We start from the raw sequence: 26,425 nt of genomic DNA on the forward strand, positions 1-26,425 counted from the left end.
TGAAAAACAATGTATCTAAAACATGGTTTAATACAAAAGAGGACAACATTATACAAGCCATACCACAACAAAAGGCCTTGATTAAACTAGGGCTGACAAATTTATCACATAGGTTCGCTGGTGTCAAAAAGAGCCTTTACAAACCTTCTCGTTAAAAAAAGATGAAGAAAAAAAAGCTTGTCAATATTTGGCTGGTTTACTGGTACTGTACCCTGCAAGTCTGGACCCTTTTTCACGTCTTACGCAACACATCGTCGTATTTGAATCTACACAGCTGTCTACACTCCTCGCATGTTAGCCGTGTGCCAATTGAGGAACCTCTATTTTTTCACCTCTTGTAGTCACAGTTGATTCAAGTGGCTAACTAGTTTTGCCCACGAGTAGTACATAATAACTTATTTCTGGCTTATATTTGCTCTTTCCTTTTTAGGGTAAGGAACCATATTTGGTAAGTCAGCATACATCTGTGACAGTGTCATCAATCTCTACAGAATGCCATTAGATTGTGCTGGTGGATGCAATCTTATTCATCCTTTGCATTTACAAACACGGCCACAGAGTTTGGCAGCGGGGTGCGGCTTGCCCCTGATTTCACCTGCTTGATATAATAATAAGCCAAACGTGGTAAAAGTCTAAATGCTGGCGTTGTGCCAAGAAAACCAGAACTGGTGACACAAACAAAACCAGCACTACCAAACCATGCTGGTCAATGTTGTTTTCAGTTTATTTATTTTTTTGGCAGGGAGTTAGGAAGAGAAAGATGACATTTTCAGAACGCAAGCTGGGGGTCCTGAAAGAGGAGGGGCGAATGGGACGGCCAGAAAACTGCGACAACGTCAATGTCAAAATGTATGTGCACATCTCTACCTATATCACTGGTGTTAGCGAATATGTTTTTTTCCCGCCAAATAGATGCATATTGCCTGGTTTAAATAGCACCGGAGCACGTAGACACAATCTGCTTGGCAGCGCAGTTAGTCAAGCGTTTGATCATCTGTGTGTGCTTTGTGACTTCTTTTTGCTACAATTAGCGCCACACAAAAGCCAGGCAATCCTTCAGTGAATTTGGCCCTGTGTGTTCTGGCTCTGTGTGGACTTGTGTGAGGTTTTGACACAGTGAAGTGAGAGGTCAAGAGTCGCCTTCGCCACCCGGCTCAAAGTCATTTTCATTACAGAGGTCATAACAGCAGGATTATTTCCGTCGTGAGAACTTCAGGCCCAGAGCATCTCCCACCTCATCCAGGTGGTGCAGCACCTGAGGACAAAGCAAAGGGCTTGTGTTGTGCTTGTGATTGAGCGAGAACATGTGCGGCGTACCTCGTCCAGCATGTCTTTTGTGTGAGCTGCAGACATGCAGAAGCGAGCGCGGGCTTCGGTTATCGGCGTAGCGGGAAAGCCGACAACCACTACGGCAATTTTCCTCTCAAGCATTTCTCGAGCAAAAGCTCTGGTCAGTGATGAGGAAATAAAAAATATCAATAAGTTACATGTGCCAGTAGAAAGAAAGCTTTTGTCATGCTTATACAGTTCAGGTTGTATATGTAGGGGAGGGTGCACAATTTTTGGTTGACTTGTCTGCGTGCCTTTCTAATTTGGGTCTTTGCTTCTCAAAAGCAATCCATCCTGTCTCGTCGTGTAACAATGCAGCCACTCCTTCTCAGGGATTGAAATCTTCACGCATGTCAACGGGCACTGGAAGACACATTATACCTGAGTGGGCTGTGCATAATAGCTACCTGATGTTTTCTCTTCAGTCGTCACAGATACGAGTCAACCCAAACAGTCCACATGAGTGATTCATGGAAACTTTTAAACGTGGGCCGTGGCGGCCGTTCAAATCACTTCAACATGAAACACGCTGATGTGGCTGAAAATTGCTTGTGACAACAAACAACACTGAGCATTTAATGCTTGAGAACAGGGCTGCGCACAGTTCATCTGACAAGAAGTGTAGCGCAGCCAGAAAAGAGGGCCGTGGGTACAACGGGAGCATCCTTACACTACTTTGCCCGGCATGTACAGCAGGATGGGGACCACGGGAGAGTCGTCGTTGCCGTAGATAATGAAGCCCATTTTCTTCACCTTGGCCCGGAAGTATCTCGTATTCTCAGCCAATTGTCGGATGCGTCTGATACCTTCAACAAAAACAAAAAGAGAAAGAGTTGCATTGCATGCGTGCGTGAAGTGATGATGTTAGGATTTGATTATTGCTTGACGGTTGGGGAGTTTGTGTGCGGCATTACAAAGAAAAAGATGTCCTTTGTAGGCGCATGGCATGTGAAGCAAGGAAGAATCAGCTCATTCCGGTAAGTATATGCGGTACGGAAAATGAATGGATGGATGGCGCCTGATGGACATGTTTAGATTTAGTCAGACTTGGTGAAGGGCTGCACTTTTGTTTTCAGTTTGAAAACGTGTTCCCCGTGCTTTTATCTTGCAGAGACACAGTCAGCTGTCAGCAGTAACTAACGCAACATGATTTCTTATCTTACTACGTGAGGCCTGCACCTCCATCTGGACCCGTGCAGCCTCCGCTATGAAGTTGATGATTACAACTCAGCTGCAGCAGCAGATGGTTCAGTTTTGGCCACAGACGGGCACGCTGTGCATGCATGCACGTTGCCAGACTCACGCCTTGCACATTGCGACGTATTTGATGCAAAAATGCTCAAGTGTGCGCATTTAATGCCAAAATGCCACATGTATTTTAGATATCATGACAAAATCAAATATGCCAGGGGTGCCCCCCTAACAAGCCAGCTTGCTATGTGGCTGCGCTAGCTGTGACTTGGAGCACGGTTCTGTTTACCTCTGGTTACCTGGGAGCGATTGGAAGGAATGGAGGAAAGCATTTGGAAGTCTCTTTATCTCAAATGGGGGAAAACACAAAACATGCAGGCATCAGCCCAGAAGCGCAGGCCGGATTTTGGAGAGTGTTGCTCTTTTGTGGAAGGGAGTAGGAAGGGGCGAAAAGTGGAGGGCAAGGATGTCAAAAAACCCGATGCCATGACACAACAATTGTAAGTAGTGGGTCAGACTGCGCGTAGGTGTTCTTTGTTTCTCTGTGCTTCGGAGCTCTCACCCAGAGTTTGCTTTCCGGTGTGAAATTCTACGTTGAAGAGAACGGCGGGAGGGAGACGGAGAGTGATGAAATTAATCTGCTGCAGGCGCAAAGATAAATGAAGACTTTGTTGGTGATCAGGTGGACACTGGAGTCATTGTTTGTGAACAAGTGTTTGCTTGAAGACAAGTCTGCAGTTATTTCTTTTGGCTACGTCAGATGCAAAGCATGTTTGGTTGAGAGCCAGACACTCCAACGTGATTGCCTGTTCCACAGTCCAATCCATTATCTTGATTAAAGCACAGCAGAACTGGAGGTGCACTGTCAATGACCTGCAGGATTCCTGCGACCTTTTCACTTGGCCTTAATATTCAGGGGCACAAACTGGGCTATGTTCTACCTGTGCGAGCCCAGTTCTTCAACTAGTCCTGACAACGCAGTGGAGAAGGGGGGGGGGGGGGGCTGGTTCTTTGGTGGTAGTGCGACTAATGACTACTTCCCTGCCCTCATGTCCGATACCATTAAAGAAGAAACTATTCAGAGGTCTACGGTTCCTTAAAACACACGTGAAAATGATTTCCTCTATGTGAGGGTCACGTGTGCTGGGGTACTGCACGCCCTCCGCCCTCCCTTCTTTCTACCAATGCAGACCCCCGTAATTGCTACCATATTCTCGGACCGAGCAGCTGTTTGTCTTCCCTTGCGGGTCTGGACTCATTCCTAATGCTGACATTGGTAGAGTCCTGCGGATTCAGATTGCTTTTGTTTCCATAAAAAAATAGGCGCAGGTGTAAAGATTTACATAGAGACGAGCAGATAGTATTTGTCAAATTCAAGCCTACGAGTACTGAGACAGTACTTACCCTCTGTGCTGCCATCGTGTCCCGTGATGCACTTTATGGCCCGTATGATCTGCTCGGCAATAGGAGGAGACATGCTCGAGGTGTACATGGCACTGTGGGACCGGCTACGCAGGTAGTCAACCAACTCCTGTAATGAAAGTCCGACGACAACTCCGTCACTGAAACAAATGCTGCACAGTATAGGGTCTGAACCCTCATGTAAATAGAGAAATTCTGCAAGCAATTAATGGTAAAATGTTTATAATTGCCTATAGGTGGCACAAGATGGGAGCAAATCACTACTGTTGTCTAACAGAAGCTGCTCAACTCACTTTAATAAGATCCTTGGCAACAAGATGCCAAAATATGGCCTGAGCACAAAAGCAGGTAATAGGTGAGTTTTAGAGAGAGTATGTTGCCAAACAGAGGGTAGGTTTCCATAAAATGTGTGAATTATTGAATGCCCCCATATAGGGGATTTACTGAACTTAAAATATACACTGTTCTTTAAGCCCCAAAATAAATACCGTATTTTCCGGACTATAAGTCGCAGTGTTTTCATAGTTTGGCTAGGAGTGCGACTTATTGTTTTGTGTTTTTTGTTATTGTAAAGTGTCCTTGGGTGTCTTGAAAGGCGCTTATAAATAAAATGTATTATTATTATTATTATTATACTCTGGAGCGATTTATGGGTGAAATTATTACCACATTATTATATCATTTCACATGTTATTTTCACATTAAACCACAAGAGGCCGCTCAAGACCTGTATTGATAAAACCACGATGAGTCTGACGTAAGCGACGTAGAAGATGAAGCGCTGCATCTTCTACTTCCAGAGTTGGTGCAGTTGTTTTAAAGTGTCACAGAGGAGGAACATTTCATTGGATTTAGTGATTTGGAGTGACATTGATGGTTTGGTGAACTTGTTAGCATGTTCTTTATGCTATAGTTATCTGAATAACTCTTAATATGTTACATGAACATACCATGCACGTTCTCAGTTCGTTGTTGATGTGTCATGTAACTTATTCAGCGTGTTGTTTTCTAATTTATTTTAATTTTAAATTGCCTTTCAAGATGGCATGTATGTTCTTGGTGTTGGATTTATCAAATAAATTTCCCCCCAAAATGCGACTTATACTCTAGTGCGACTTATGTTTTTTTTTCTTCTTTATTATGCATTTTATGGTTGGTGCAACCTATACTCCTATACTGACCTATGGTCGCAAAACATTACTGTTATCAAAATTAAGCTTCTCAATTCACTTAGTTCACTTAATTCACACAGTTCCCTGACACCAAGATGTGAAAAGACAGTAGATTGGCGGGTTTTCAGTGAATAACGGAGGATCGGTTCCAAAATATAAATGTAGCCAAGAGATGAATTTGCACATGCAGAGCCATGAATATGCAGGGTTTCATTCCAATTAAAATACACTTTCACCTAAATTCATTAGGCGAAGATTATGGAAGAAATCCATCCATCCATTACCTGAACCGCTAATCCTTACAAATGTTGTGTGTGTGTGTGAAGTGTGCTGGAGATCGAACTTTCGCACAATTCTAAATTACATTGTATAGCATCACATTAGGTGTTAAATGTTGCCCATCGCAGCTTGATCATCCTGAAAGGGGAATTCCCCCATCCGTGGCCCCTTTTCAAGGCTTATTAGTTTTTCCTTGCCCCCCTGTGGGCTTATGAACAAGGGATGTCGTTAATATTTCTCAACTGTGAGATTGCGAAGCCCTTCGAGACTCTTCTGTGATTGAGAGCTCTACAGTACAAATAAATTTGACTTGACTTGAGCTCTAATATTATCTGAGCTTGTGAACTGACTTCAACATCGTTCGTGGTACCAAGATGCCAACGGTGGTGGCAATTTTGGCAAAGCACTACCTCTGTTAAAATGAAGCTCCTCAACTCATTTCAACATAGTTCCTTGGCACCAAGCTGCCATAAGCTGACCACAAATTACATCAAATTGGTGAGGGTAGGATCTAAAACCATGAGTGAATAGGTGAATCTAGGCAGAAACCTCTAAAGGAAGCCTGAGCCCAAAGGTTTAGAATTGCCTAGAGATGCACTGGCCTAGTTTTGTGAAAATGAAGGTCCTCAACTCACTTCAACATAGTGTCTTGGCACCAAGATGCCACAAGATGGAGCACAAAAAAAGCAAACTGGTGAGTAAAAAAGAAAAAAAACAGTGAATGCCGAACCGCAAATATGCGTGATCCACTATATTTGAAAGATATACTTTCCCCTAAGTTCATCTGGCTGAGAAAATGGAACAAATGCACTTCCAAGCAAAAACCACGAGAGAAAGCCCAAGTTCACCCTCCACCTGAAGATCAATCCGCACGACTGTTCTCCGTCACCATAATCACCTACGTCAATGAGCTCTGGAAAACCTCCCAGTCTGTACTTTCCGGGAGTCATAGCAGAACACCGAAATGAGCCAGAATGGGGCCCGTCATGCTCATTCTTCTCACATGTCAGCGGGAGATGACTTGAGCTGCTGGTTTTGAAGATGTGAGGAGCAGGATTTCTACAAATCTATCTGATCGTCTGTCCTCTGAGTGTGGAAAGTGCTCCGAGGTTGGAGCATACTCAAAGCCATCACGGAATGTGCGGCGACCGGCGGGTGCCGGGTGATGACACGTCGCTGGTGATGATGTCTGGCCACCGCTTCCACTCTCGCCATCTGTCCCCACTGGGCGGCGGCTGCGGCTTCCTCGTGCACATGTGAGGGGAAGGGATTTAAGGGGAAATGCTCAAACGCAGAATACAAATCCCGAACCGACGTTCCATGTGTTTTTGTTTTAAGACTGGGATTTTCACCACAGGATTTCGGTGTGCCCAAGATGACCAATAAGGCCAACATGTCAGAGAACCAACATCCATCTCGCATCTGTTGTGTGGAGCGACAGCTTAAGAGAGTCTCCTTCAGCCGCAGACACAAACACCATTGCTAATGTTGCCGGGTGCATCCGCACACGTAGGAGCGGTGCAAAAATAAAATGCCTTAAAAGGAACCCAACCATTGGGTTGTTCATGTTTGCTACTCTCATGAAATGCTTCAATCCGCCTTTTTTCCAGAAGCCATGTGGTGAGTTCTGTACTGGTCAACCCAGGAACTCACCAACAAACAAATGCCTATGTATCGAGAAGCTTTATCTAGCCCGATTCATCCTGGACTTTACTACAGCCAGCTGTCAAGCCAGTCACAGCGTTGGTACTTCAAACATGATCGTGCCTGTTAAAGCTGCGTTGTTAAATGTGGAGCACAGTTCCAAGGCTGCCACAAGAAGGGGCTGGCCATCTGCCAGCTGTACCTTCTTATTATGGCTGAGCCAACATAAGGAAAGGACAGGAAGGGTTCCGTTCTCTATCTAATTCAAACAACATGTTTACTTCCTCTGCAGTATTCTAATAAAGTGCCACCAGAAAAAAAAATGTATGTGGTTATGTACTTAAAATGTACTTCTTAATGGAGTAAATTGAAATTACAAAAGCGCGAGCAACATTTCTTGGACGTATGTTGAGCTTTGAGCCTGATGGTTAGTGGCAAAGTGTGTACAGTTAATCTTAAACATCTTGTCAAGAGAACCGAGCTAACATACACACACACACATATATATATAGTGTCTGGCTTAAGGTACCGGTAGTCTGGAAAGACAAAATACATCATCGGATCAGAAATCATCTTTTAATACTAATTGTAGGTATCAATATGCAAATACTTCCTCCCCAGAAGGAATTTCTACCATGATCAAACTTTTATTTTGTTAATCTACTGATTGTGTTCATGTTTTCCGGTATCTAGACATTAGTGTCACACTACCTATTATCGACATTATCATTTTCCTCCCTGTGTTGGCCCAATCGAATCCCTCCTTGAACTGTGAACCTGTGCTTCATTGACATTTGTGTATGTGTGTGTGTGTGTGTGTGTGTGTGTGTTTGATTCTCCCGCTTCTATTCAATACTTATCAGATCCTGCTTTTCCAATGTTTAATTAAATCACTTTCTCAATGCTCCCATTTTTGACGTTTAGATTTTCTCCTATGTGTGTGTGTGTTGTGTGTGTGTTTGGTTCTCCCGCTTCTATTCAATACTTATCAGATCCTACTTTTCCGATGTTTAATTTAATCACTTTCTCAGTGCTCCCAATTTTGACGTGTAGATTTTCTGCTACTTCGGCCTCTAGTGCAAAATAAAATATGGTTTCGGCAGCTCCATGCTGACCAAGCATGTGGCGGTCAGAGGCGTATTGATTTAAAAAGTGTTCTATTAGTATAAATTATTATGTTGTTGTACTACATCATTATCATTTTTTAATAAATGATTTTTCAAATGCTTAATTTCCAAATTTTTGACATATAGCATATTTATTAAAATATAAATTCAAATTACACTCTGCTGTATATTTTGGTTGTACAGCACACAGACAACCCGACCACACACATTCACTCGTAAGAAGTACTCTGGTGCACAATACCCATACGCTGACTGCGCCCATCAGTTGAGTCAGTTTCTTGTTTGAAACTACGTAGTTTCAATTCATAGTGGTCTACAACTCCAGACGTAACTCTTCGTTTGCACAAACTCAAGTACTTGCAGATGAGTTACTGGCGCCCCCAATTAACACCATTCATGTTTTTTTTCTTGACTTTAAAAGCAAGCAGTGTGGTGTTATGTAATGTTCCTCAAGTGTCGCTAGTAACACTGGTGCAGTCGAGTAGAGATCTGCACTTCTTCTCACACATGGTTTTATGGTATGTAACTAACAATCTCTTTGCCGAGAAAATCTGAGTCACAGAAGCGTGATGGTCGCCCACTCTGTAGAGTTAACACATTCAAGCTGCTTGTATGCAGTGTCATGTTCTTTCAATGACTGCCATCAACATGAACATTGAATAGCGTGTTGAAAATAAGGTCAGTTGTATGTATTTAGTGTGTATAAATGTTAAGTTCATTTCTATGTAGTGCAGCTTAGTTTTTGATATCCTAAATATTGATTGTGTCTGTATTTTTTTTTTAAACAATTATCATCATGGCAATGATGATAAAGTATAAAGAGGAGAACTTGCAAAAGTAAGAATCACACTCAAGAATGAATTACAGAAAAACCTAGGAATGGACACTCACCTTTTTGCCTGCAATATAGCCTCCAGCAGCCCCAAAGCTCTTGGTGAAGGTGCCCATCATTACGTCCACGTCTGCCGGGTTGACCCCAAACAGCTCTGTCACGCCCCTCCCTCCCGGCCCAACTGCACCGATGCTGTGGGCCTCATCCAGGTACAGACATGCCTTATATCTCTTCTTCAGAGCGATCAGCTCGGGTAGTCGTACCACTGAGCCTTCCATGCTAACATCAAAGGAAGGGGTTCGTGAGAAAAGTTTTAATGCAATGACAGTTTGGAAACACTTTTGTAAGTTAAGTAACATCGAGTGCCGCAACAATCAATGAACATGCAGTAAACGTCATCATTCAGAGGGGCTAAGCAACTCCCGCAAAAGGCAAAGGAAAAACGAGCTACGAATCAAAGGAGCTCAGAGTGTAGCCGAATCAACCTCCACTTAACCTTGATTTGGAGCTCGAGTAATTAAGCAGATGAAGTCATTGAGACACGGCTCTTTTCAACTCTCTTCTCAAATTGACACACAAAGTCTCTGTTAAGACCACCTGGAAGCCTTTAGTTAGTAAACTATACCAACTGAAACCAGATAAATGTCTGAGGGACAATTGTACAGTGTGAGTGAAATATGTGTGGCGTAAGAGCAACTGACCTATAGATGCCTTCAACCATAATCAGGATTTTCCTCCAGGGCCTGTGGGTTCGAGGCTGCCCTGAGCAGATTGAGTCTCTTAACGCTTTCTCTAAATGGACCATGTCTTCCACATACAACACACAGACAGAGATTTTACAACAGTTGTAAACTAAAGGTTAATGGCTTCTGACCAAAATCATTCATCCATTCACCAAATTTCACACGAGGGATTAACTTTTCACTTCTAGAATGATGAATCTCCACATTACATTTCTAAAATAACTCATTTCAGAAACTCCAGGAGGCTATATGGGTTGATATCGTAAAATTCACCACATGCAAAAAAGCAGGGTCACCATCTTATTTCATGATGGTGACCCTGCTCATGTTACTTATTCAATCAACCAGCAGATGGCGCTATTCAACAACTGGAGTGACAAGATGTAGACAGGGCCCTCTCATCGCCCTGCTCATCAGACCTAACAATCCGTCAGAGACCAATATCAGCCTTACTCACGAGGAAATAGATGCAATCGTTTTCTTTCCTGGTCGAGCAGACTACAACTATTAATTTGAACAAAGTCGTCACGGTGGGGACTAATTAAACTTGTCATGGAAAAGACCGTTTGCCAGTAAATGAGTTATTGATTTGAGAGAAGCCACAGCCTCATGTGTCATATTGGATAAGCATTCTTCCAGCCATGTGCAGTCATGTGCCATCGCATCTCTTTGACTCAGCTTAATGTTCGAAAATGTTACTGAACTTTTGACAAACAGTATTAGCAGAGCAACAACGTGAATGTACATGCTTCATGTCTGTGATGACATGAGACTACACAGACCAGTTTATTGGCTTTTTGTAAAGGGCGCTTGTGCTGACAACCCAAGGAATATCACTGAACGTTAATTATTAATCTGTGGTGTGGCACAGTGGGCTGGTATAGCCCTTTTTGTAAATATGCGCCTTGCTCTCGTAAGAGTGCACGGGGAGTGAGTGTAAGAAGTACAAAGAAAGGCAGCAAGAGGTCATTTGTTCAGGTGCCTCAGGGCTCTTTGCCCTGTGAGAGCTGCTTGAAAATACCTATAACTGACTTGGCTTGTACCTGTCAGAATGCATTTAGCACTAGTGGATTGTCTCGTTTGTCCTATCTGCTGAAAGAGCAGCCGATGTTCCCTTATCTGAGGACAGCAAATGATTTGTCTTTCATGTTTAATACATCCTTATGGCCTTTATTAAAAAGGAAAAAAAATACACATGCTTTGACAATTCAATAGCAGGGTGAATTGCAACAAGATTGACATTTTCATTTAAGTACACATCCAGCTTTTCCGCTGCTGGATAAACACGGCCGTGACTGTAAAGTGAACCCTTTTCATTAAAGCCTTCACAATTGCTGATCCAAACATAGAATGTTAAGTAGGTCTTTCCTGAGGCAAATCCTGTGCTGTGGAGAAGTAATGTTTTCCTTACAGCACAAATAGTTTGGAATTAATAGATGTTAATGAATCGAGTTGATACTAAGTAGATACTGCAGTTGAGGGCACTGATAAATGCTTTTATAAACCTTGCATGATCAAAAGTCTTTTACTTAGTTACGATCGATACACATTTACACATGATGTTCTTTTCAAAGTTGAAAATCAAAATTTATTCATGGCAAACATTCACACGGGCATCACCTCAAATGGCCATGCGAGCTGTGACTCACCATTGTGTTTGAACACCTTGATGGTTGCTCCCGACAATCGAGCCCCTAAGATAAGAGAAGTGTGGTTGAGCTCATCACTCAGGATCAAACAGCCCTGGGAAGGAAAAGTTTGAAACGCAATTAGTCCTAAGTGGAAAGACTAAATCACAACAGCCAAACTGCTGCATAAGAGCGGCTACGGTGTCTTCCCCAAGGTATCTTTACAATTAAACACATATTTGTACGAAAGCAGTTGATGAGACATGTTAATCAGTATGTATTCAGCAGTTTTTGCTGATATGGACTGTTTTCAGCGCTTTTTGGCCACGACATTCGTCAAAGGAGAAGTATCTGTGCTTGGTGGTTGCGCCTTCTCGGCAGCACGCCTGTACCAGCACAGATGTTGATTTGGAGGAATGTCGCCGCCATTGACTGTCGGTGCTTGACAGACCTGGGGTGCTTGTGTTTTTTGCGCCTGTAATGGGCAGCATTTTTCACAACCCCGTTTTGTTCAGTGGCTATGTCGGCGCTGTTGGACAGTCGGCGTTGGTGCGGCTGGATGGATGGCTGCTGAAGTTGAGGATGAGGAGAGAGGATGCGTATTTGGAACCGTGAGTCGCCGCTTGGAATTGAAATGGATTTCCATGGGACAGGAGAAGTGAACCAATCTCTTTTTTCGTCAATGGATGCTACAGCTTCTTGTTGACTTTGAAACTTAGCTTGTAGCCGACGTGTGCACATTTTGAGCATGACGTCTTTGATCCACTGGTTAAAGGACACTTTGCTTCTCTCCTCTTTCATCTGAAACTGCTTCAAACAACAAAGCGTGTGACGGAAAAGTGGTTAGGACTGCACGACTGTCCGTGTTTTATGTTATGTGTTGTGTTTATTATTTTACTTTATGTTAACTGTTTTGTGAAGCGCTTTGTTACAGCTGTCGCTGTTGTGAAAGCGCTATATAAATCTGCATGTATTGTATTGTATTGTCTTTGTTTGTTGCTTTACTGTTGTATATGTTAGTTGCTCCATGTACAGCACTTTGTATGCAGTGATGGCTGTCTGAAAGTGCTCTATAAATACAGTTGAGTTGAGTTATCTAGGTTTTTAAATCGCATTGAGTTTGTGTATTACCAGTACCCTGTTGATAAAACAGGTCCTGATAAACAAACACTGGGAAATGGCACATTTATCATTTAGTAAAGTCTTTATGGGCCGTCTATATTGGTGTGTACATTGAACGAACCGCAAAGCATTCTCCACTATTTTAGCATCACACCGATACACGAATAAGCATATGACATCAAACTGTATGTTCAAATGAATTCTTATTGAGGGTGTGCTGACACCATCTCAGTGACAGAAACCTTCCCTTGGGCCTCAGATCCAACTGGACCCTGGACCAACAGCAGCTGTCACTCTAATGCAAGGCCTGTCCTGTTTTGGCATCGCATCGTAGGTCAGAGTTGGCAGCGTCGTTGACCCTCCCTGCCCCTCCAGGGCTACAGTGGGGGTTGCAACCTCTTGAGCTGCATAAATGCTGCCACACTTTGGTCAGTTCAACAGTCCCCTTCTTCCTGTCCGGTCCAATCAGATATCCATGCTGCACGTTGCCCCCGGTAACCTGTGAGCGTCTGTGTGAGCTTGACTGGTGCGCCGACAGGCAAGCGTATGGCTAATAATACCCTTGAGAGGTGCTCTTAACAAAAACGTGCCCCCTCCCTGTCAGTATGTGTGAAGGCAACTACTGTATGTATACCCAGAGCCTCAACCTCCTGGCGACTGTTAGGTTTAATTATCACAATTTTAATTAATGGGATGAGTCGGGATCTGTTCAGAACTGAGTTGACTGTTATTCATTCACTTGGGTCGTATGCAAGACAGCAGCAAAAATGTGGTTAATTAGATTAATTACATCGCCTTTGTTGCCGTATTCAGTATCACAGTTGGATTTTCTTTCACTGTGTGACATACCTTGCCAACAAGTGCGGGAATGTTCATGGAGTTGGTGGCAAAACCCATCCCAAACACCATGGAGGACTCCACTCCCAGGAAGCGCGCCACTAGATATTCAAGCTCTACATGAATGTCCAGCGTACCTAAGTGACAAATACCACACAGTTGAATCAAACAGACGTATAACATTGTTCAAACTGGAATCCATCCATCTTTTCGTGTTCTGTATTGCTCATCCTGTTCGGCCCAAGCAGTGAAAAGCAGGCAACATTCTGGAGAGGTCACCAGTCACAAAGTGGGAATTGATTCCACTAGTACACTAGACCACTGACCACTTGTAAACATTGATTTTAGTTTTTAAAAAAAAAACTAAAAAACAAAATAAAGGCTGAAATTTGAGTGCACTTACTTTATAAGCTTTGCATAGGCTTTCTTTCCGATAAGCAAAATTACCAAACAGTGCAGCAAACACATTTTGGAAGCCAATATAAAAGTGTGGATTTAAAAAAACTTAACATGGCAACGCAGCTGTGTCTTTCCAGTGATTTTCATTACGTTCGAATCCATACAGCATTGTGCCGAGTCACATTGATTTATGACTTTCATCAACAAGGCTGAAAGCCTGAGTGCACCATTTTTCATCAATACCGCACGTTGTCTTTACAATCTTGATAATGGTCTTCATGATCAAAATTGAGCCTTAATATCTTTGTAAAGGCAGACAGGGTAAAGCCCTTGAACGAGATCTCATGAGATGTGTGTATGTAGCATATAGTTGTCTGTTCGATGCCATTGCAGTCGGTCACATTCAGAACTCAGCACAGACAGACCAACGATCAGATTTGCAAAGTCTTTCTGTTGGTTGTTTACTTCCTCTTTTCATTGAAAGAATGTGAATGAAGGCTTGAAAGTTGTTGTTGTTTTTTTTTTTACAACCAGACGAGGAAAAAGAAGTCCCAGAGAAGAGTTAATAATTTGCATTTACAACCTTGACTCACTGTCAGAAAAGAAGTGCCTTTATGTAGTAGCCTATTTTTCCACACATGGATCAAATGTGCTCTTCGGCTGCACTGTCAGACTTCTTTGTAGTTAGCCATTCATCTGTGTTTGTATCAATATCTAAGTAATGATTGTGGGATAAGTCGAACCATGAGTTATTCATCAACTCCTTAAATGTTTGACATGTTTGTCTTTTTAAAACATTAGGCTTGATAACGGTTGCAAAATAAATGTCAGAAATGTTTCAAACTACAAGTGTCATGATTCTGTTTTTGTGTGTCTCCAGCAGGTGGCAGAGGAGGGCTTCTCCTTCAGTATGCGTACCTGCTGCTCGTCTCAATTAGTCATGGATGTAAGGAATGTCAAGCTGTCAAGCCTTTGTCTGATTTTTCTTCTTCTTGCTCATGACTTTGTCTCCAAGTGTTGAATTCTCTAAACGTTCTTTCTTATTCATGTCACATGGTTTTTCTCCTCGTTTTTGCATTTTGATCGTAAATATTTTTATTGTGTAAATATAGTCTGGGTTTTGTATCTGTTGCGGTTTGGCTTATTTCTTGTCTTTTTATGATGAGCTATTTCCATTCTACTTTCCTTGCCCTTTGCAAGTGTTTCTGGTTTGATTCATTTTTCCTGGTTTTGGTAACCAGTGTCATTTTTGGGACTTTGTTCGGTCTTGCATATTTGTTGTATAATAAACTATATACCGTATTTTCCGGACTCTAAGTCGCTCCTTAGTATAAGTCGCACCAGCCATAAAATGCATAATAAAGAAGAAAAAAAACATACATAAATCGCACTGGAGTATAAGTCGCATTTTGGGGGGAAATTTATGTGATAAAATCCAATCCCAAGAACAGACATGTCATCTTGAAAGACAAATAAAAATAAAAATAGGGAACAACAGGCTGAATAAGTATGTTACAAGCTAACGTTACATGACGCATAAACAACGAACGGGCCTGGTATGTACACGTAACATATTAAGACTTATTCAGATGACTATTGCATAAAGAACATGCTGACAAGTTTACCAAACCATCAGTGTCTCTCCAAATCACAAAATCCAATGAAAACTTCATTCTCGGTGTCTGTTTGAAACAAGTCTGCCAACATTAGAGGTAGAAGATGTGGCGCTTTCTATTCTACATCGCTTACATCACTCATTGTCGACTTATCAACAGGCCTAGAGCGCTCTCTTGCGGTTCAGTGTAAAAATAACATGTGAAATTATATAATAATGTGTTAATAATTTCACACATAAATCGCACCAGAGTATATATTTATATCCATCTATATATCTGAAAAAATACGGTATATACAGTATACACTGTATATATATATATATATATATATATATATATATATATATATATATATATATATAGAGAGAGAGAGAGAGAGAGAGAGAGAGAGAGCGAGCGAGAGAGAGAGAGAGCGGCTGGATAGCTCAGTTGGTAAGGCATTGGTTTGGCATACGGCAGACGGTGGTTCGAATCCCGCTTGGGGCAAAAAATGAGCACATAACACCATCCAGTGTGGGTCCTTGGGCAAGATCCTTCACGCTAATGCCTACCTCATAAAATGATGAGAGACAGCAAAATGAATGACATGCCGGCTCAGACGTCGCCCGGCCAAACAAGGTCTGCGTCAGGTGCTGGGGAACCAGAGCACCTTGATGAAAAATGGGCTACTGGAACAAAGCGGAGATGGGCGAGATGCGATAACATGGCTCTGTTGGAATGCTACTACTCAAGCAACCCTAGTCAGAGGGGTTACATGCAGAGAATGTGGGCTAAATGGTTACTTCGAAACCCACAGTCACGGTTGACCACGAAACAACTAGTAGCTCAGTGTTACAACATCCACAAACGGCAACTGCTGTCACAACTTGAGATTGATGAGGTACAACGCAGGTTCCATGGTGAAGGGCCCCAGGCTGCCAGATCAGAGGAGGAGGTCATACCAGAGATTGGGAGGCAAGCCCCAATGAATGCAGATGATGAGATTGGGAGGCCAGCCCCAATGAATGAAATGCTGAGCGAGGCAGCAACTGCCCTGAAAGCTAAGATCATGGCGAGAATGAAAGCTGGGCAACCTAGAAACCGATTACAACGGCTATGTGAAGTACCGCCTGAAAGTCTCATGGAAAGTGTGAATGCAGCACTGAGGGTGATCCCTACCGTAACGATCACGGAAACCAATGAGCTGATATACGCTTCAGCATCAGTGATCCTTGAGATGCTTGGCTATAAGAGCAACCATGGAAGCCATGAGATATGTTACCCACCATGGAAAAGACGGTTGGAGGCTTAGATCAAGGCGGCTCGGAAAGATGTGAGTCAATTGACGGAGGCCCAGAGAGGTGTGATGAAAAGGCCGATACCCGAGAGGTACATCCAGACGACCATACCTGAAGCACTCGAAACTGCCAAACAAAGGCTCCAAGCCTTGTCCAGCCGCCTAAAGCGGTACATTAAGAGAATGAGGCCAGACGAATAAACAGGCTGTTCGCAAAACACAACCTGCAAAAGTGTACGCTCAGTGGCAGGGTCCTAACAACAGAGCTGACCCACCAAGACTGGAAACTGAAAGGTATGGGAGAAGGAGGTTGCACATAACAGCAGTGCACAATGGCTGGTGACCCTGAGAGAGGAGCACAGCAACCTCCCTGAACAGAACCCAGTTACCATAACAGTGGCAGAAATGTAGTCGGATGGTGACTAAGAGGAAAGGTAGTCCGCACTGAAGGGGTCTCACTCCCTGAAGGAACAATAGCAGACATTGAGGACAGCTACAAGTACCTCGGTATACCACAAGCCAATGGCAACCTCGAACTGGCAACAAGGAAAGCGGCTACGGCCAAATACCTCCAGCGAGTGAGGCAAGTCCTAAGAAGCCAGCTCAATGGCAAGAATAAGACCTGGGCAATAAACAGCTATGCCCTGCCAGTGATCAGATACCCTGCAGGAATAATAAGGTGGCCAAAGGAAGAGATTCAGACCACGGACGTTAAGACCCGAAAGCTCCTAACCATGCATGGAGGGTTCCATCCCAAATCCAGCACCCTGAGACTGTACGCAAGCCGAAAGGAAGGAGGCCATGGACTAGTGAGTGTGAGAGCCACTGTCCAGGATGAAACATCCAAGCTCCATGAATACATCAAGGAGAAGGCTCCAACGGATGACGTACTCAGAGAATGCCTCAGACAATGGGGAACAGAAGATGAGGCGCTGGAAGAGGGACCATCATGGGAGGACAAGCCCCTACACGGGATGTACCACCGGACCATAAATGAAGTGGCCGATCTCAAGAAGTCCTATCAGTGGCTAGAGAGGGCTGGCCTGAAGGACAGCACAGAGGCACTCATCCTGGCTGCTCAGGAGCAGGCCCTGAGCACCAGAGCCATTGAGGCCCAGATATACCACACCAGACAAGACCCAAGGTGTAGGTTGTGCAAAGAGGCACCTGAGACGATCCAACACATAACTGCAGGGTGTAAGATGCTGGCAGGGAAAGCCTACATGGAACGCCATAACCAGGTGGCTGGCATAGTCTACCGAAACATCTGTGCGAAGTATGAACTGGAAACCCCAAGGTCAAAATGGGAAACACCTCCGAAGGAGGTGGAGAATGACAGAGCGAAGATCCTGTGGGACTTCCAGATCCAGACTGACAAGATGGTAATGGCGAACCAACCAGATATCGTGATCATAGATAAAGGGCAGAGGAAAGCCGTTGTAGTGGATGTAGCGGTCCCAAGTGATGGAAACATCAGAAAGAAGGAGCACGAGAAACTCGAGAAATACCAAGGGCTCAGAGAGGAGCTGGAGAGAGCCTGGAAGGTAAAGGTGACAGTCGTGCCTGTGGTGGTCGAAGCATTCGGGGCAGTGACCCCCAAACTAGATGAGTGGTTGCAACAGATCCCGGGAACAACATCGGACATCTCAGTCCAGAAATGTGCAGTGCTGGGAACAGCAAGGATACTGCGCAGACGGACACCACCCGAGGGGGGGTGAGACGAGGAATTTTAATTTTTATATATACATATTGTTCAAACCCTTCCGAGTCCATGATTCTTGAGTCCGATTTTGTTCCGGAACCGTAACAAGATTTCCCTTCAATGTGCAAAGTAAGTAGTAAGGAAGTTGCTCAAGCACAGCATATTCTTGTTATTCTTATTCTCAGCGCATTGTGAGCAGGCATGTTGTCACGGTGAAGCATCTACACGTTTTTCTGCCACAACTCTCTCACCTCTTCTTGTGCACTGAACGAAACAAACACGGCAGAATATTTTCGTCAACCTCCTTGTTGGTCATCTGGTCCATAATGAAGGGGTAAGCCTAATAGTGTTTCATATTACTTTATACATCTTTTGTAACAGCAGTCCTGGACCTTTTCTGAACTTCTATGTATGTTCTTTATTTGCTACCTGTCATGTAGCTTCAAACTGAAAGGTAACGAAATAAAATCAGATTTTCAAAAATAAGCCTGTGATTACAGGGCAGTACAACGCTGTTTGGAGTAATGTGACAAAGGCATAATGATGTACCAAACAGGTTTTTGTGAAGTAAAAAAAAAAAAAAAAAAAAGGATAGACCATATAAATAATTTCAAAACTGTTTCCACAATGAATGTGACCTGTAATGTATCCAGCTCAATTGAAAAAGGTACAAAAGTGTGGCGACGTGGCTGGGTTCAAAATTAACCAATCACATTCCAACTCATATTAAATGCGAGTCACCACGCCAAATAAAGTTCACATGTTTAAGTTGTCTTTTCCTGGCATTTTTCTGGGGGATTTTGAACAGAACAGTTTTGTGCTACTTCTGACTGATACCGTATTTTCCGGACTATAAGTCGCTCCTGAGTATAAGTCGCACCAGCCATAAAATGCATAATAAAGAACAAAAAAAAAAACACATACCTAAGTCGCACTGGAGTATAAGTCACATTTTGGGGGGAAATTTATGTGATAAAATCCAACCCCAAGAACAGACATGTCATCTTGAAAGGCAATTAAAAAAAAAATGAAAACAACACGCTGAACAAGTGTACAATATGCTCACATTACATGACGCATAAATGACAAACTGAGAACGTGCCTGGTATGTTCAAGTAACATATTAAGAGTTATTCAGATAACTATAGCATAAAAAACATGCTAACAAGATCACCAAACCATCAATGTCACTCCAAATCACTAAATCCAATGGAATCTTCATCCTCTGTGTCACTTTAAAACAACTCCACTAACTCCGGAGGTAGAAGATGTAGCGCTTCCTCTTCTATGTCGCTTACATCAGACTCATCGTGGTTTTATCAACACAGGTCTAGAGCAGCCTCTTGCGGTTTAATGTGAAAATAACATGTGAAATGATATAATAATGTGGTAATAATTTCACCCATAAATCCCTCCAGAGTATAAGTCACATCCCCAGCCAAACTACAAAAAAACTGCGACTTATAGTCAGGAAAATACGGTATTTGGAACTGTTTATAATTTTCCCCAACTTGATGAAGGAAAAAATGCTCCAAAGAAAGCATGATGCTGCCCCAACCTTGCTTTACTGGAGGTATGTTGTCCTTTGTGTAATAAGCAGTGTTGTGTGTTTGGCAAAGATTCATTTTGCTATAATGGACAACAACAAAAAAAATTGATCTTTTATCAGACCATACCGCATTTTACCAAATAAATGTGTTCCGAATTGCTCAGGTGTGTTCATTTTCTTTCTCAGATTTCTTGCCATCCTACCCCTTGGCTATGACATAAAGAAGTCAAAAGATTGTTATCCCACAATTTATTCAACGTTGCTGTTGGCAGCTTCCCGGACCAGTTTTCTTATCTTTTCATCAGTTTTGGAAGGACATTGAGTTCTTCTTGTCACTTTTGTGCCAAACAGTATTTTCCCCACTTGATGATTATTGTCTTCACTGTGTTCTATGGTATAATTAATGTCTTAAAAATTCCCTTGCATACATTTCCTGCCTGATACCACTAACAATACGATTCCTAAGCAATAGTGAAAGGAAGAGCCTATTAGAAAAGCTAATGTTTATTTGGGGTTAATCAGAGGCAGTTGAGTGCCAGAATCATTTGAATTGATTCCTTTCATTGTTTGATTTTGTCACACAGGACAGCACTGTCATTTGTCCGAAGATATTTTCACATTTTGGGGCAAAATTAGTTCCTACAAAATTAAGACGCAGGAACAATCGCTTGAGCCATACCTTGCCACACCTTGTGACCGTGTCCCAGGTAGATTCAGTTACGACAAGAATGTTGGTTACATTCCGTGGAAAGATATGACAAGAAACTCTCATCCTGATGAATGCCTACTAAGGTCTCATGGAACAAATACTGGCAACTCCTTTCACTCCCAGTCTTGAGGGAAAGGAATAACAACATCAATAAATAAATGAAATGAACTATTGATAACATATTTAGGGCATTTTAAAACGGACAGAAAAATAAATTCCATAAATAATAACCATGATGTTTTTAATTCCTCCTTCTTATCGTTAGCCTAATATAATTTGATTATTATGTTCAATTGTTTTTGGAAAACAAGAAAAAGCACAACAAATTTAAAAGAGAATAATTTGCCTAGATTCATCCTTCTCAGATTAATGTGAAGGAAAAAAAATACATTCTTAGCAAAAACATATTGTCACAGTAAGTTTTAAAATGACGTATACTATGAGGCTAACGTCCGTCTAATCATACAATACGCAGTGGTGTCATCTCACCTCGGAGGCGTCATAGCGTAAACAGAACTACCAGAGCGTGAGTGAGATTAACGTTTTCTCGAACTTTCCCAAAATGCAACCTGTTTGGTGAGTTGCTGCACCGTGTTTACATTTCGGCAGTGGGTTGATGGTCAGGCATCAGATTACATGACAGGAACGCTGGAATACAACAACACGAAATCCCAGCACTCACCGCCGCTGCCACCACATCAAGAAACTAGACAAGATTTGCAGACGATCCCGTGCTTTTCAGAATTCCTCCGAAAGCCCAAATACGCCTGCCTTTGATCCAAGTCACGCTAACACTTCTCACACGTGCTCTTTTTTTGCATCCCCGCCTCATGTCCATGGCGTTTCATAACATTTTAAGATATCATTTCCCCATCGCGCTGGACGAGCTTATAATGATCTCAGCTTGTGCCCGGGCGGTGCATAATTTAACAAAGGGTGAATAATTCATATAACATTGCAGCTACTGAAAGATAATTAAACTCGCAGACAGTATAAATCACCAGAAAGATAATAAATGATGGCATCGGCGATGAGGGAAATGGGAGTTTCATTTGTAGTTTGCGACTCGGCGTATTCGTGCTCTGTCAGTGTTTTGACGCAGATGCACGCTGATGACTTCTGAAGCAGTGGAAGACACCGCCATCTGGATTAATGGCCTTGCTCAAACTAGCTCAACAGGACAAGAGAGGTGCTCACGTTCATTATTTATTTTTGTTTCTATCAAAAATGCAACACGGACCGCACGCTTACCCGTTTCCTGCCGTGTGCTACAAACGCCGACCCCGTAATGGCGTGCTTTGTCTGCCACCGTTTCAAGGTAATCGGCAGTGTTCTCCGCAAAGCCGAGGTAGTTGTAGGAGCCCATGTTGATAACATTGTGGATTGTCCTGCCAGTTAATCTGCAAGCAATTCAACATTAGGAGAGCCGTTAGTATTTCACTTGTTTCCCCTGCACACGGAGCCGTTCCATTACACTGTATTAAAAGCATATAAATGTCCAATTATGAAGTTTCAAATATGAAATCATTATTTCGGTGGTGATTTATTCATAAGCTGTGCAACAACAAATGTTTATGAAAGAAGAAAGACCATTTCTTCAGCTGGAGCGTGAATCAAATTGCTTTACAACTCAATTTAGAACTAAAGCTGTAGATTGGAGTTGAATTTCAAGCACAGAAGTCAATAAATGTCCAAGTGATGCACGAGTGAATGTATACCAAGTTCATTCGGGTTAAGTGTACACTCTTCTTTCAGTGTAGTCGAACAAAATCGACCATCTCTTTACTCACTCCGTTTTAATTCACAACATCCCTGCAAAATCAGAATGAAACTTTAACTTATGATCATTAAAACCAGTCATTACCCCAATTCTGTGATTGATATGTCATAGCCTCTCCTCATGTCGCTGCTTATTTTAAGATTTTCTCAAGCTGTGAGCAAAATCATCGCAAGTGAATGGGACAGGATGGAGTAACCTCGCCATTAAACCTACGGTAACTCAACTCCCTCTATATTTCAATTTCACAGCAGCTGCGGCTATACGTAAGTCATATAATAATAATAAGCATCATCATGAATTTATAAATCTTCTTCTCCATTCAAAGTACAATATAGCTTATAATGCTAGAACCCAGAACTGCAATGTTTCCTGCTGATCTATCGCAAACCTAAGCAAATGGAGCCATACTTACAGTGGAGTTGAACTAGCGGTGAATTAAGTTGGTAAATTACAATTTCATCAACAAAAAGTGTCGTCTTGTCGGCAAAATTCAGGAAAGGCGTGCCACTTTTGGCATGGGAGATCGCGCAGAGATACGTTATACTGTAATTAATACGTTAATATTTTGTCTATAATGAATTTGATAACGGCTCATGGGATATTTGCAAACTGGGCCGTGATTGGTCCATGAACATGTGATGTCATTTTCAGTTGACAGCAAGTGGCAAAATGTGTTTTTAAAGATGTTAATAGTACATGGAAAATAATGAAATTATCAAATTCGTTATAGACAAAATATTAACTTTTTACTGCTGGAAATGGCAAAAATTATTCACGTATCCCTTTAAGTAGTGCTACGAAAACTGCAACATCTGATTTGCACATCCAAAAATATCTGCTGTCTTCTTCCCACAAAGTTAGAAGAGTAGAATTGTCCAAAGTATCTTGAGCTAAATATGTGCATCTTTTGTACATACTATAAGATGCCTTTGGAGCTGATAAATCACATTCTCTTCTTTTTAACTGCGCTAATGTCTTGCTGAAGTCTTCAGGCGGCTTGTACTGAAATTCAGGCTGAAAGATTGGGCTAGTTTGTCAAAGCTGTCAGTACCTAAATGTCCAGTTGTAGTCATCAGAAACCCTCTCCATCAAGTCAATGACAGGCCCCGGCAGGCTGCATAACGGCCGGTTCCAGTTGTCTCGTACTCTCATGTACAAGTTTCGAGTGTAGAAGTTCTCAAAGTCTTGGTAAAGTGGTACAAACTCCTGAAAGCAGAGAAAATCAGACTTTGAGCTTTGGTCAACTTTTATTTGACACCTTCCTCGAACCTAGTCATGTGATTAAGACTGCGGAAACAAACTAAGCGCGTTAGCATTGTCATTCCACAAAGTATTTCTTGTCTTTAGTTCGTCAGTTCTTGCTCATGACGTGCGTATGCAGGCAAGATGCTGATGACAGGAACGACAGCAAGGTACCTTCTGTTCCTCTCGTTCCTGTGCGAGATTGCGCTTCTCTAAGCCCACAGCTCTGAGGAAGTCTCTGAAGTAGCCAAAGAGGGTGACGATGCCAAAGCCCAGATATGTCAGGACAGCCACGTGCATGGGCGCCTTTTCAAAATCTTCCCGTCTGTGCTGGCCAGAGGTGACTCCTGGCCCCCCGACATGTTTCTATACAACAAGACACCAACATCATCAGACATACAGTATATGGTAACCTAGAAAAAAGAGGGCAACACCATTTGAGTCAGTACTCTGTCCTTATTTTTGTGGGTTTTTTTTTTTTTTGTTGGGTGTAAGTATGCTTCCCTAAGCCTACTGTTTTGAGGAAGTCTCTCAGGTAGACAAACGGAATGACAATATTGTACTCGAGCGCAGGTATAAAGGGACAGCCAAGGGCATGGGCACATGTTCAGAAGACTCCAGTCTGCGCTGCCTGGAGGACGCAATAAGCTCCGACCCTTACGATGCAACAAGAAGCCGACATTATAATTAAAAAGAAGAGGCAGCAATAGCATTCGTGTGGCTTGATTGAAAACACAGACGAAGCAGTGTTAAATGCAATGACAAGAAAACATCATGATCATAATCGATTATGTAAATGGAAATTTTATACATGCAGCAATTAAAAAAAGGTGTGAGTGTGAGCGCGGGTGGTTGTTCGTCTCTGTGCGCCCTGCGATTGGCTGGCAACCGGTTCAGGGTGTCCCCCGCCTACTGCCCGAAGACAGCCGGGATAGGCTCCAGAACCCCCCCCCCCGCGACCCTTGTGAGAATAAGCGGATCGGAAAATGAATGAATGAATGAATGAATAAACATCCAATTTATTCACACACATTGGGATCTAGAGCCTAAGCCATCTTACTGTGGCTGAAAGGTACCTTGAATTAGTCGCCGAAAACCAACTAGTCACACTTGCATTCAACCCCACTGTATAGACAGTTTAGGGGTCTTCAATTAACCCCAAATGGCTGTTCATAGAATGTATGTGGGAAAGAGCAGAAGTACAAGCACAGGAAGAACATGCAAACTCCAAACTGTAAAAAGGTCCCAGCCGAGATTCATATCCTCAACTTTAGCAGTTGGGAAGCAGACATGCAGACCACTATGCTGCTCAGATGATTGTGCATTCAAATATATTTTTGTTAGCTGACAAGTGGCTAATCATTTGTGAAAATGCAACAGTCATGAAGTGCTGATTAATTTATGCATTCAAAATAATAACTGCAACTGTCTGTCACACATTTTTTCCAAACCTTTATTGATTTTCTCAACAAAAAAAAAGTTAACAAAAAATGTGTTGTAACTGTTTTTGTAGCCAAACCACATTCATGACAACAACAACAAAACGTGGGTAATGACAAATCACATGCACATTCACCCCAAAATAGTACAAGCAGGCCCCAAGGTGGAATAAAATCAGTGTAACCAAACATCGCAGGGCTGCTTCCTCATTTCCACAGCCTGCAGGCATATAAAACAAACCTTCCTTGGTTTGGTGGTAAACTAACAAGGGCGGGGTCTCTTCCTACTTTAGGACGGTTTAATCTGACGTGCTTCCGTACAAATAACATACCCGATCGCACAAACTTGCTTTTTGGAATTACTTGAAGGTGCCCAAAAAGTCACGCCGATGCGCTCAACAATGAACAGCACTCTCTTTAAGAATACAAAAAAATACCACATAGTGAGAAGGTGAGCACAAATATTGCTTACGTCACCTAGCGGCTCGTATCGGGATATAAACATAAAATAATCTTTATTAAAAGCTCTTCCAAAACAGTACGTCAAATTCACTTGCACACCTATTAAGCCGTATTTGCGTCCATACCTGTGTAGTGTTGTGACAGATGTGTATATCTTTGCATTTTAGTCCGTTTTGGTCCGGGTGGGTTAACGTTTCCATGAGGGGGCTGGTCGTATCATACTCCCCCCTCCTGCACGTCTGCGAGAGTGTCGGTTGTCAACTTTCAGCAGGTATCAAGGTGCCTTGACTTCCTCCTTGTACCGCGTCACTGTCAGCCTCCCATTGTTTTGTTATTTTTACTTCCACGACAGCGCAAGCACAGGACAATAATTTCCCTCCTTAAGTGCACGACAATGTGGATGAAATGCCGAATAGAAATGATGCACTCCAGACATCGTAAAATCATGAATCCAAATGCTAAACAATATTTACTTACTTTGAGAAAATATTGGTATAATGTTGGTCACATGCTTAAAACAACACGTTTTACTTGCGCACGCACAAGTCAATCCTTCGTTGCATTTTAGGGGGGGGGGGGGGAATGCTGTATTTTACATTCAATACGTTGTACGTATGTACTTTCGAACTAGTTTGCCAGTCAAAGAAAATGTTTCCTCCCCATTGGCAGTTCTGCGCTTCTCCCGTACGTATGCTTGTGGTGTGCATCATACTTTTCTTCAAAAAATGAGAAAACCTCTCAAGTAATTGAAGTCATAAAAATTATTTCGTTTTTTTATTGTTTGGTCAACTCCAAAGTTGTTAACTTGTTGCTGTTCATCTGTAGGAATATAAAAATCATCAATGCCTCAGGTGTGCGTCTTCTGCATAGTAAAAGATAACTGCATCAATACCATCATTATTATTTACTAATAGACATTTTGCAC

General features: G+C 42.5%; 1 protein-coding gene across 1 annotated transcript; it reads right to left on the reverse strand.

Annotated features, from left to right (window-relative positions):
* Positions 1-12: 12 nt before the first annotated feature.
* sptlc3 (serine palmitoyltransferase, long chain base subunit 3) lies at positions 13-25,761 on the reverse strand. The gene is made up of 12 exons (XM_086121706.1): positions 25,626-25,761; positions 23,774-23,965; positions 23,409-23,563; positions 21,829-21,977; positions 13,339-13,463; positions 11,389-11,482; positions 9,698-9,803; positions 9,056-9,275; positions 3,925-4,051; positions 2,000-2,135; positions 1,318-1,447; positions 13-1,255 (listed from the first exon to the last, which is right to left on the reverse strand). The coding sequence occupies exons 1-12, from the start codon at positions 25,698-25,700 to the stop codon at positions 1,193-1,195; spliced, it is 1,572 nt and encodes a 523-aa protein (XP_085977832.1). The 5' UTR covers positions 25,701-25,761; the 3' UTR covers positions 13-1,192.
* Positions 25,762-26,425: the final 664 nt, after the last annotated feature.

This window comes from Hippocampus guttulatus, chromosome 10, assembly GCF_054856545.1.
Source record: "Hippocampus guttulatus isolate MCC_2025c chromosome 10, RoL_Hgut_1.0, whole genome shotgun sequence".
NCBI classification, from domain to species: domain Eukaryota; kingdom Metazoa; phylum Chordata; class Actinopteri; order Syngnathiformes; family Syngnathidae; genus Hippocampus; species Hippocampus guttulatus.

Coding starts and splice junctions, on each gene's coding strand:
- sptlc3 (XM_086121706.1), bottom strand. CDS start 25,700: ATGGAAACGTTAACCCACCCGGACCAAAACGGACTAAAATGCAAAGAT. Junction 23,966..25,625: donor TCTGTCACAACACTACACAG/GTATGGACGCAA, acceptor CTTGTTGTATAG/AAACATGTCGGGGGGCCAGG. Junction 23,564..23,773: donor AGGAACGAGAGGAACAGAAG/GTACCTTGCTGT, acceptor CTCTGCTTTCAG/GAGTTTGTACCACTTTACCA.